This window comes from Pantherophis guttatus, chromosome 16 (genome assembly GCF_059756535.1).
Source record: "Pantherophis guttatus breed Tessera chromosome 16, ASM5975653v1, whole genome shotgun sequence".
Lineage (NCBI taxonomy): Eukaryota > Metazoa > Chordata > Lepidosauria > Squamata > Colubridae > Pantherophis > Pantherophis guttatus.
The window spans coordinates 2,331,647-2,343,083 of NC_142078.1; the positions used below are offsets into that span (position 1 = coordinate 2,331,647).

The following is an 11,437-nucleotide window of genomic DNA, read 5'->3' on the forward strand; positions in this document are numbered from 1 at the left end:
ATATATCCAACCGTCATGAACGATAACCGCAAAATACATCCCAGAGACAGTAAGAGGATTAAGTCAGCCAGGCCCTCCCCACCCCCAGCTGCCTTGCCAGCCCCTCCACAGACCCCCCCCACACACATGGATTCATCTTCTCCTTTCTCATCCCTCCTCCTTTCTGAAGGGCCCCTTTGGAAAACTGCAGCAGAGGGGGAAATCCCCTCCAATACTGACCCCTGCATATTTGGACTTTTTTTCAGCCCTTGGAAACCTGATGCTCCAGTTGACACACATATATATTTTCCTCCTCCACCCCCTCCCCCTTTGGAGGGGGCTCCTGCTGCTGCTGCTGCCCAGGCCAGTGTGCCCTGCGATGTAGCCCTCCACCCACGGACTGGCACCTTTGAAATGACTAACTATGACATATAGTGTCATATTAGCCCTTTTAACATGGCAGTCTATACCTCTTTTTTAAGATTAAGAATGCTTGTTTTTCCCTTCTTTTTTTTTTTTATTGCAAAAGTTTTACAATTACATTTTCACCCCTTTTTTCACCCCCCCACCTCCCTCCCCAAACTTCCCGTCCTCCCTAACCCTCCCTAACCCTCCCCCCCCAGACTTCCCTATTATGTACTCATAACTAATAACACTGATATATATACCTGAACCCATCCCTCCCCCTATATAATTTTCCCTCTTTATCTCTTCACATTAAAATATTTCTAATACATTGTTTTCAAATAAAAGCTATTTGGTACTTTCTAGTTTGGTATTTGTTCTGAACATATTCTATCCACCTTTTCCATTCCCATTCATAAGTCTCTTGTGAACAATCTTTTAAATATGCTGAAATCTTCGCCATCTCTGCAAAACTGGCCATCTTCAAAGTCCATTCCTCGATTGTAGGCAAAGCTTCATTCTTCCAATATTTACCTATCAACAATCTTGCTGCTGTTATCATATGCAATATTAATTTTGTTTCACCCCGTGTAAAACCCTTAACTATACCCAATAAAAACAATTGTGGAGAAAATTGAATTTTTTTCTTCAAAACATTCTGCATGACCCACCATATTTTTATCCAAAAAGCCTTAACTTTCCTACAGGTCCACCAAACATGATAATACGTAGCATCCAAACATTCGCATCTCCAACATTTTGGCTGAACATTAGGGTACATACATGACAACTTTTTAGGATCTAAATGCCATCTATAAAACATTTTATAAAAATTGTTTTTCCCTTCTTGACGAAGGCTCTTTATTTGGTATGTGAGAACTTGCTTTTTCAGCAACTACACAACAGAGTAATTCCGAGTGTCTCTAAATACATCTGCAACTTCCAGGAAAGACACAAACCCAGCTGGGAAAGACTGACACAAAAATTGGTCACGTGTGGAATTTTATCCAGAATCAATGTTTTCTGTTTGCGCTTCACAAGCACTCAATGTATTTTATGGTTTCATCATTTCTTTACTGACTTCTATGAGGAAATTCACTAGCAGGAACCATTGGCAGGAGGTTCTCCTCCTTAGCTCCTCTTTAACTGGAGATGGTCTCCTTTTCTGCATGAATTCCTAGTTCTTCTACCTAGGAACAAGAATTGTCCTGGATGAAATGGAGGCTATATAGATGTTTCTTAAAAACACATTTGCGAGTTGTAGGATCTTATTTATTAGAATCCTGCATTTATTTTTACAAATCAGGGGGATACAAATAAAAGAATATTTGTAGCTCGGGGTTGAAATGAGGGGACTTTTTAGCTCCCTGAGGCCCCCACACCCTTCCAGCAACTATGATGTTAGCTAGGAAGTAATGAAACCCGCAACGCGCCCCTTCCCCCAACAACAACCCTGTGAGGTGGGCTGCACCGAAAGAGGGGCTTGAACTCCAGGTCTCTTGCTTTCTACCCCGGTGCCTTAATCCATGGACCAAACTATAAGGTCGCAGCCCCAGAGGAGCCCCTGATCTCCGTCTGCCTCAATACAGAGCTGGGGGGTGGGGTGGGGGGGAGACTGGATCCCAAATTTCAAGGGAAGCGGCTTGAATCGGCGAAAGAGGAGCCCGGATGGTGCAGTTTGGCGCAGGGAATGTTGGGAGTCGCAGTCCGGGAGAGTCTCTTTCCAGTCCGCAGGAGAGGGGGGGCCTGGGCCTGGGCCTCCCACATCTCCGCTGGTAACCATAACAACTATCGACACTGCATAGGCGCCATCTTGCTGGTTGGTGGAAGAAGGACGTTGATTGGTCTCTCTGGGGCAGTTTGTCGATTGGCAGGAAGACAACTTGGGGCGGTCCCTCAGGAAGGAAGAGGTGGAGCTTATAGAGAAAAAAGGGCATGAAGCCTCCACTTCCGGAAACAAAATGGGCAATGAGGGAAGCTGCCTGAATCGGTGACAGAGAAGCCAGGATGATGCAGGTTGGGCTTGGCTTCTCCTGGAGACCGCAGGGAAAGGCCGGCGCCTCTGGGGCTGCAGGAGGGAGGAGCCCAGGGGGAGCCCGGGAAAGGTGGCTGCCTGGAGGGCGATGCGGGGAGGAGGAAATGGGCGGAGACCCCGAGACGGGCCTGGAGGGCGGAGGTTTCTTCGGAAGACCCTGAAAGCCCCGAAGGATCCAGGAGGGAGGAAAGGAACATCAGTGTCCGGAATGTCGAAAAACCTTCAAAAGAAAAGGAAATCTTCAAAGCCACCTAATTATCCACACAGGAGAGAAACCTCATAAGTGCCTGGAGTCTGGAAAGAGATTCAATCACAGAGGAAATCTTTACATGCATCAAAGGATCCACTCAGGAGAGAAACCAAATAAATGTCTGGAGTGTGGAAAGAGCTTCAGTAGGAGAGGAAGTCTGTATGGACATCAAAGAATTCACACAGGAGAAAAGTCACATAAATGTCTTGATTGTAGAAAGAGATTCAATCACAGAGGACATCTTTATACACATCAAAGAATCCACTCAGGAGAGAAGCCACATAAATGCCTGGAGTGTGGAAAGAGTTTCAGTCAGAGAGGACATCTTTATATACATCAAAGGATCCACTCAGGAGAGAAACCACATAAATGTCTGGAGTGTGGAAAGAGCTATACTGAGCGTAGTAGCCTCAATCGACACCTAAGAATTCACGTGGGAGAAAAATGATAAACACACCTGAGTGTGAGAAGACTTTCAGTCACGGTGTATCTCGGGAATTGAATTGAATTGAATTGTATATTTAATTTGGCCAAATGTGAATAGACACACTAGGAATTCACCTAGTGCATATTCAATATCATTATAATAATTCCAATAAGAGGAATTATTTATCTTTACTCCAAATGTGTAAAGAAGACAATAAGGGTAAATAATAACTGCCAAATAAGGGACTTTCTCAGGCTAATAATAAAGGACTTTTTCAATTGTACATGCTAGATTTTTCAACTGGTCTAAATTGTACCTTTTCACAAGAGACATGCCATTTCCCATGTTAATTTTCTTTTAATGAAATGCTCATTTCAGTGGTTATTGTACCTTTTCACAACAGACTTTCATGACTCATGATGCCATTTCTCAGTTGTTTCTCTCCTTGATGAGTTTCCACCCGTTGCTTCTTTTGTCCTGCCCTCAGGGGCTTTGGAGAATAGCTTGACTCCCTCTTCTTCTTTCTCAGAACAAGAATTCTCCTGGATCAAATAGAGGCCATGTAGTTGCTTCTTAAAAGCACATTTGTCAGTTATTGAATCCATATAGAGAATTTATTAGAATCCTGGATTTATTTATTTTTACAAATAAGGCACAGAACACACCAATAAAGGGGAATATTTGCAGATGAGGGGTCTTTGGAGCTCTGAGCCCTTCTCCCTTCTAGCCATGAGGATTTGAAAAAAATTCAGTTTTCTCCACAATTGTTCTTATTGGGTATAGTTAAGGGTTTTACATTGGGGGAAGTAAAGTTGATATTGTATATGGTGACAGCAGCGAGATTATTGATAGGTAAATACTGGAAAAATGAAGCTTTGCCCACTATCGAGGAATGGACTTTGAAGATGGCCAGTTTTGCAGAGATGGTGAAGATTTCAGCATATTTAAAAGACCGAACTCAAGAGACTTATGTATGGGAGTGGAAAAAGTGGATAGATTATGTGCAGAATAAATATCAAACTAGGAAATATCAGATAGCTTTTAACTGAATGTATTATATAGTGATAGAATAATTGAATTGTGAAGATGTGAAAAATATATAGGGGGTGGAGGGGTTCAAGTTCTATAAAATATGTTTCTGATTTGGATTATATTCTGTGGAAGTCTTGAGGGTGGGGAGGGTTAGGGGGCGGGGAGGGTTAGGGGGGGTCAGGGAGAGTTGGGGGGGTTAGAGAGGGTTTGGGGGGGGAAATTGGGGAGAAAATGTATTTGTAAAACTTTTTCAATAAAAAAAAAAGAAGAGCCTGGGCTGCCATCTGTCAGAAATGGTGTAGGGTCTCCTGCTTGTGCGGGGGGTTGGACTAGATGACCTATAAGGTCCCTTCCAACTCTGTTAATCTGTTAATTTTTCTCTTGCAAGCCACCCAGTCATTGGGATTGGGCTGCTCTCCAAATTTATTAAAAGTTCCCCCAAATTTCCTGCCCTTGGAAACATCCCTCAGAGGGTCCTGGCTTCTCTTCCAGGTATGCAGGACACAGTCTCCAAAAACTATTTCCAATGTGGTTTATCATCATGGAGTCGTGATAGTGAAATGCAACAACCATCATATATGAATATATAAAGAGTAATTTCTTCTCCTTTGGCCCCATAGATATATCTCCTATTGCCTTCTCTCCCTCAGGCTTCCCCATATATCGTCCTGTCTCCCCTTCTCTCTCTCAGGCTTCCCCATGGATCCTCCCATCTCTCCTTCTCTCCCTCAGACTTTCCCATAGATCTCCTCCTATCCCCTTCTCTCCCTCAGGTTGGCCCCATAGATATCTCTCCTATCCCCTTCTCTCCCTCAGACTTTCCCATAGATATCTCTCCTATCCCCTTCTCTCCCTCAGGCTGGCCCCATAGATCTCTCTCCTATCCCCTTCTCTCCCTCAGACTTTCCCATAGATCTCCTCCTATCCCCTTCTCTCCCTCAGGCTGGCCCCATAGATCTCTCTCCTATCCCCTTCTCTCCCTCAGACTTTCCCATAGATATCTCTCCTATCCCCTTCTCTCCCTCAGACTTTCCCATAGATATCTCTCCTATCCCCTTCTCTCCCTCAGGCTGGCCCCATAGATCTCTCTCCTATCCCCTTCTCTCCCTCAGGCGTTCTAGACTCTTCTCTCCATGAGGCTTTGCCAGCAGAGGCCTCCCCTATCCTATCCCCTTCTTTCCAGTTATTTTCAAGTTGGGAAGGGGAGTTGAACGTCTAACTAATTGGCATCAGAGCATGTTATAATAATATAGGAAATACTAATGCTCTGATAGTCGTTTTGAAAAATCCTTTCTTAGTGAGCACCTAGAATCCAAGAGGAACATAGGTGGCAAATTTCAAGCTTGTAGGTTTTACGGTTCTGGAGATTTCGTGGTGAGTGGTTTTCGCTATATATATATATATATATATAGATTAGTATCCTGTACTGGATACTTTGGCTCCTCTGGATAACTTTGAACATCAGCTCACAGATGTTCTATGCAACCAGCCTCCCCCCCACCATCTCCCCTCCCCCAGCAATTACAACCCTTTGGAAAAGGCCTAGAGCAGAGGAGGAGAGGACTGAGCAAAGTCTAAGAAGGCAAGTGAATTCACAGCAAGTTAAACGGACTGTGTGATGCTGTTGTCTCACATTTTACACTTCATCACGAATTTAAAATGACATATTTAGCCAGCGGTGAAATCCCCCCCCCCGCGATTCTTTCCGGTAGTGCCAGCAGCACTCGGCTCTGCCGAACCCCTGAGATGTCATTACGTCCCTTTTTTTACCAACTGTGCATGCACAGAAGAAGCGCACGTGCGTGAAAAGCTCTTGTTCCCGAACCGGTAGCGAAGGTAAGTGGATTTCACCCCTGTATTTAGCCCTTTGAACATGGCAGTCTGCCTCTTTTTTCAGGTTAAGTATACATGTTTTTCCCTTCTGGACTAAGGCTCTTTATTTGATATGTGAGAACAAAAGTATTCTGAAAGTCTTTGAATACATGTGCAACTTTCAAGAAAGACACAAACCCAGCTACGAAAGACTAATGCAACCCATAAATTTGTCCCTTTTGGAATGTTATCTAGAATCAATGTTTTCTGTTGTTCGAATTTCATAAGCAATCGATGTATTCAACATTTCATCACTTGTTTACTGACACTGAATACATGTATCATTTCTTTCTGTACCCTCTTTAAAAACATGAATGTTTTTGCTTTGCTTGAATTAACTGATGATCTGTATTTTCAGGTGGGCAAAGAAACACATTTGCAAAGGTAAAAGTTTCAAATTCAGGAAATCAAGTCCTTTTCAGCTCCACACCAAACTTGGTGCCTGAGTTTGGAGATTAAAACATGATTCAAATTCATCAACCAATAATTAAAAGTAACAGGAAAAACAGCCGGGTGTTCTCATTTTCTCTCTGCTTCCCTTTCCTAAGAAGAGGCCAAATGGGCATTTTCACTCTCGCAATGCAATTCTGATAAATTGGCTGCAAATAGAGGGAAGATTTCCCAGAGTCCAGGAGCTCTTCTGAAGACTGACTAACCTCTTGAAGGCACCTTCACTCTGACAACTGACAGTAACTGGCAGTTTAGCCTGCATGGATGAGGTCATAAAGCCCTCAGAATTCCCTAAGAGATGGCAGGTTCCCTATGAAACTTCACTTGCTCCACCTTTTCATTCCAATGCCAAGCAAATGCCTTTAGGAGGCAACCAGACAAATCACTCAAGCTGCCCATTTCTCATCTTTTTGCACAAAATGCAGATCTTTGGATGTAGACTGCCTCTGCCAAAGGAAGCTCTACACATTAATGTAGCTCCGGGTCAACTTCCCATCACATTCCCTTTGTGTTGCCGTGCTGTTTTGTGTTTTGTTCCATCATCCCAGGTGAGCTCCCCCCATTATTTCTGCTTAAGTGCAGACATGGCCCCCAAGGCACATGAGCCTCTTTTGGCCAAGTTCCAAATGTTGAGGGATAAAGCAGTTAGAGAGACCCAGGAAGAAACCAACTTGGATCCTGTCAAAATTGCATGATTTCCCGTTTCCTTTTTCCCAACAACGAGCTATTGACTTCTATGAGGAAATTCACCGGCAGGAACCATTGGCAGGAGGTTCTCCTCCTTAGCTCCTTTCTAACTGGAGATGGTCTCCTTTTGTGCATGAATTCCGAATTTTTACATCCAGGTTCAAGAATTTTCCTGCATCAAATGGAGGCCATGTAGTTGCTATTTAAAAACATCAGACATAGTGAGTTTATGTATTTATTGGGATCCTGCCTTTATTATTTTTACAAATAAGGTGGAGAACATATGCAACAAAACAAAGGAGAACGCCTGCAAGAAGACAAGGTCTTCTCCCAATGATGACACCTTCCTCCTCTTTTCTCCCAACAACAACCCTGTGAGGTGGGCTAGACAGAAAGGGGGGCTGATTCAAACTTGAACTCTGCTCTCTTGCTTTCAACCCGGTTCCTTAATCACTGGATCCCCTTCATAGACTGCTATAAGGTCGCAGCCACAGAAGAGCCTGTGATCTCCGCCTGCCTCAATACAGAGCGGCTGGGAGGGGGAGATCGGACCCCAAAGTTAAAGCGGAGCCCCGCCCCCCTTCCACGTCCTCGGCACCGCGCAGACACCATCTGGGTTATTGAATGAACACGGACGTCCATTGGTCACTCTGGGGAGGGCGGCGATTGGCAGGAGGACTCCATGGGGCGGATCCTCCAAAGGAAGAGGTGGAACTAGTGGAGAAAAGGGCATGAAGCCTCCACTTCCGGAAATAAAACGGGCAATGAAGGAAGCTGCCAGAATCGGCGACAGAAGAGGCGGTTTGATGCAGGTTGGGCGCAGGGGATGCTGGGAGTTGAAGTCCGGGAGGGTCTCTCCGGAGGGCTGGGAGCCCGAGGCCTAGTCTGGGGGGCAGGTGGGGAGGGAGACGGGAGGCTGGGAGGGGGCCGTGTCCGCCTGGAGAATGCCTGGGTGGCCTGTGGGAGGCGGGGGCTTGGGCCTGGGCGTCCCCTGCAGGGAAGGGGAGGCAGCCGTGACCCTCTTCTCTTTCTCCCCTGCAGGAGGACGGAGGATGGCAGCGGATGCAGGAAAGAGGCGCCGCCCAGGAGGAGGAGGAGGAGAGCGGGCCCCGCAGAGCAGCCCTGACCGGTCCTGGCACGGCTTCCCTGGGAGACGGCGGGGAAAGGCCGCGGGTCTCCGGGGCTACAGGAGGGATGAGCCCAGGGGAAGCCCGGGAAAGGCGGCTGCCTGGAGGGCGATGCGGGGAGGAGGAAATGGGCGGAGACCCCGAGATGGGTCTGGAGGGCGGAGGCTCCTTCGGAAGACCCCCAAAGCCCCGAAGGATCCGGGAGGAAGCAAAGGAATATCCATGCCCAGAATGTGGAAAATCCTTCAAAAGAAATCATCATCTCCAAAGGCATCTTAGCATCCACTCAGGAAAAAAACCTCATAAATGCCTGGAGTGTGGAAAGAGCTTCCGTCAAAGGGAAAATCTCCATTCACATCAAAGACTCCATTTAGAAAACCAGTACCAATGCTGGCAATGTGAAAAATCCTTCAAAACAATTCAAATCCTTGAAAAACATGTAAGAATCCATTCATTAGAGAAACCATTTAAATGCCTGGAGTGTGGAAAGAGCTTCCATCATTGGAGTAACTTCGATATACATGAAAGAATCCATTCAGAAGAAAAAAAGTATGAATGCCCAAAATGTAAAAAATCCTTCAAAAGAAACGACCATCTTCAAAGGCATCTAATAATCCACTCGGTAGAAAAACCTCACAAATGCCTGGAGTGTGGAAAGAGCTTCAGTCAGAGGGGACATCTTTATAGACATCAAAGAGTCCATTTACAAGAAGAGTTTGAATGTGGGGAATGTGAAAAATCCTTCAAAACAATTCAAATTCTTGAAAAACATCTAAGAATCCACAAGCCAAATATATGCCTGGAGTGTGGAAAGAGCTTCAGTCAAAGGGGAAGTCTTGATAGCCATCAAAGAATCCACACAGGAGAAAAACCCTACAAATGCCTGGAGTGTGGAAAGAGCTTTACTGAGGGTGGACACCTCCGTCGACATCAAAGAGTCCACACAGGAGAAAAACCACATAAATGCCTGGAATGTGGAAAGTGTTTCAGTAGGAGAGGAACACTGTATGGACATAAAATGATTCACACAGGAGAAAAACCACACAAATGTCTGCAGTGTGGAAAGAGCTTCAGTCAGAAAGGAACCCTTGATGGACATCAAAGAATCCACTCAGGAGAAAAACCCTACAAATGCCTGGAGTGTGGAAAGAGCTTTATTGAGCGTAGTAGCCTCCGTCGACACCAAAGTGTCCACACAGGAGAAAAACCACATAAATGCCTCGAATGTGGAAAGTGTTTCAGTCGGAGAGGACACCTTAAAAGACATCAAAAAATCCACTCATGGGAGAAACCATATAAATGTCTGGAGTGTGGAAAAAGTTTCAGTCAGAGAGGAAAACTTTCACTCCATCAAAAAATCCATTCTGGAGAAAAACCACATTAATGCCTGGAGTGTGGAAAGAGCTATACTCAGTGTAGGGGCCTCCATCAATTCATGCGGGAGAAAAATTATAAACATGAGTGTGAAAAACCTTCAGTCCCAGAGTGTATCTCAGGAATTGAATTGAATTGCGTATTAAATCTGGCCAAGTGTGAATAGGCACACTAGGAATTTGTCTTAAGCTCTCAGTGTACATACAAAGCATCAGAATAATGATATTCATGATAATTATAATAATTCCAATATGAGGGTGGAATAAAGAAGATATTAAGAAGGGTAAATAATAACTGCCAAATAAGGGACTTTCCCAGGCTGAATAATAAAGGACTTTTTCAATTGTACATATGAGAGGTTTCAACTGGCTGAAATTGTCCCTTTTCACAACAGACTTTCCTGACTCATGATGCCATTTCCCATCTGGACGTTCTTTTAATGCAAGGCTCATTATTGTAATATGGGATGTTAATTTCCACGTCTCTGATGTAGCTGTAACTAAGCAAGGTGATTTCTTCCAGGGTGGATTTGATTTAAATCAGGTTGATTTAAATCACGATTTAATTTATTATATAAATCACTAGCAAAAAGGCCCATGGTTACTGTGAAATTGTGTGAATGTATCAATACAGTGCATGTTATCTCAGTTTGCAGAACTTGGATTCATTGAATGAGTTTCCCAGAAATTTAAATATTGCAGAAAATACCCCTTCATGCTTCATAACTAAGCTCCATTTCATGCTGAATAAACTAAATTGTTAATACATCTTAAATATAGAATGACCTTTAGATAGATTTTTTACATCAAAAGCATTTTATTGAAATGAATTTGCTAAAAATAAAAAACCCGATTTCAATAAAAAAAATTTTTTAAAAAAATTAAATTGATTTCTATCCACTGATTTCTTCTAAGCAATCAACTGTTGTTTTGTACTTTTTCTACTGTTTGGAGTATAAAATGAAACCTGATTCTTTGTCCTGGATTCCCTCTTTTCATTGAGGGAAATCTCTTTGTTACAATACTCTTAATAAATTGCCTTTAAATGGTCATCCCACTCAGATCCTCATTGGAGCAAGTGTGCTGTGGCTGAATCTAGGGCTCATTTGACCTTTATTGTTCTGGGTGTTAAAGAGCTTCTCCCTGTCATTGTTTGATATAATCTATGTAGATTTCCCAAATGTGGGTACCTATTAAGACCATCCCCAAGCATCTGAAGCTCTCAGTTGGATTCCCTGAATGGTCCCCTTGTCTTCCAGCAGAAACCGCTACAAGGAACTCTCTAAGATCAAGGAAGCTTTGTGATATATATATATATATTAAAATTTGATTTATATGCCGCCCTTCTCCGGAGACTCAGAGTGGCTTACAAGGCGTTAAGCAATAGCCTTCATACTTTTGTATATTTATACAAAGTCAGCTTATTGCCCCCACAAACTGGGTCCTCATTTAACCTACCTTAGAAAAGATGGAAGGCTGAGTCAATCTTGAGCCTGGTAAGATTTGAACCTGCAGTAATTGCAGGCAGCTGTGTTAATAACAGGGTGCTTTAGACCACTGTATTACCAAGACTCTTAAGAATATGAGCTATATTCTTAAAAAGCCTCCACTCTTTTAGCCTTAAACACCTGGCTCTTCCCCAGGAGCTGGGAGATGAGACAAGGAGAAGGTGGCATGGATTGGCCACAGGTTTTTCTTTGTTTTTAAAACGGTTTTTGGGAGCTGCACTGAGTTGACTGAAAGATGGGCAGTTATAAGAATTTTTCAAATGAATCAGACCCATTGGGGACCTCTTTGATC

The 11,437-nt window shown here is 43.9% G+C and overlaps 2 protein-coding genes across 2 annotated transcripts; both read left to right on the forward strand.

The window, feature by feature from the left end:
• Positions 1 to 2,052: 2,052 nt before the first annotated feature.
• Positions 2,053 to 3,379, forward strand: LOC148111703 (uncharacterized). Its single transcript, XM_087879916.1, has 2 exons — positions 2,053 to 2,159; positions 2,592 to 3,379. Exons 1-2 carry the CDS (start codon positions 2,053 to 2,055, stop codon positions 3,115 to 3,117), a joined length of 633 nt encoding a protein of 210 aa, XP_087736042.1. The 3' UTR covers positions 3,118 to 3,379.
• Positions 3,380 to 6,220: 2,841 nt separating this feature from the next.
• Positions 6,221 to 10,518, forward strand: LOC148111704 (uncharacterized). Its single transcript, XM_087879798.1, has 2 exons — positions 6,221 to 7,949; positions 8,179 to 10,518. Exons 1-2 carry the CDS (start codon positions 7,869 to 7,871, stop codon positions 9,646 to 9,648), a joined length of 1,551 nt encoding a protein of 516 aa, XP_087735924.1. The 5' UTR covers positions 6,221 to 7,868; the 3' UTR covers positions 9,649 to 10,518.
• Positions 10,519 to 11,437: the final 919 nt, after the last annotated feature.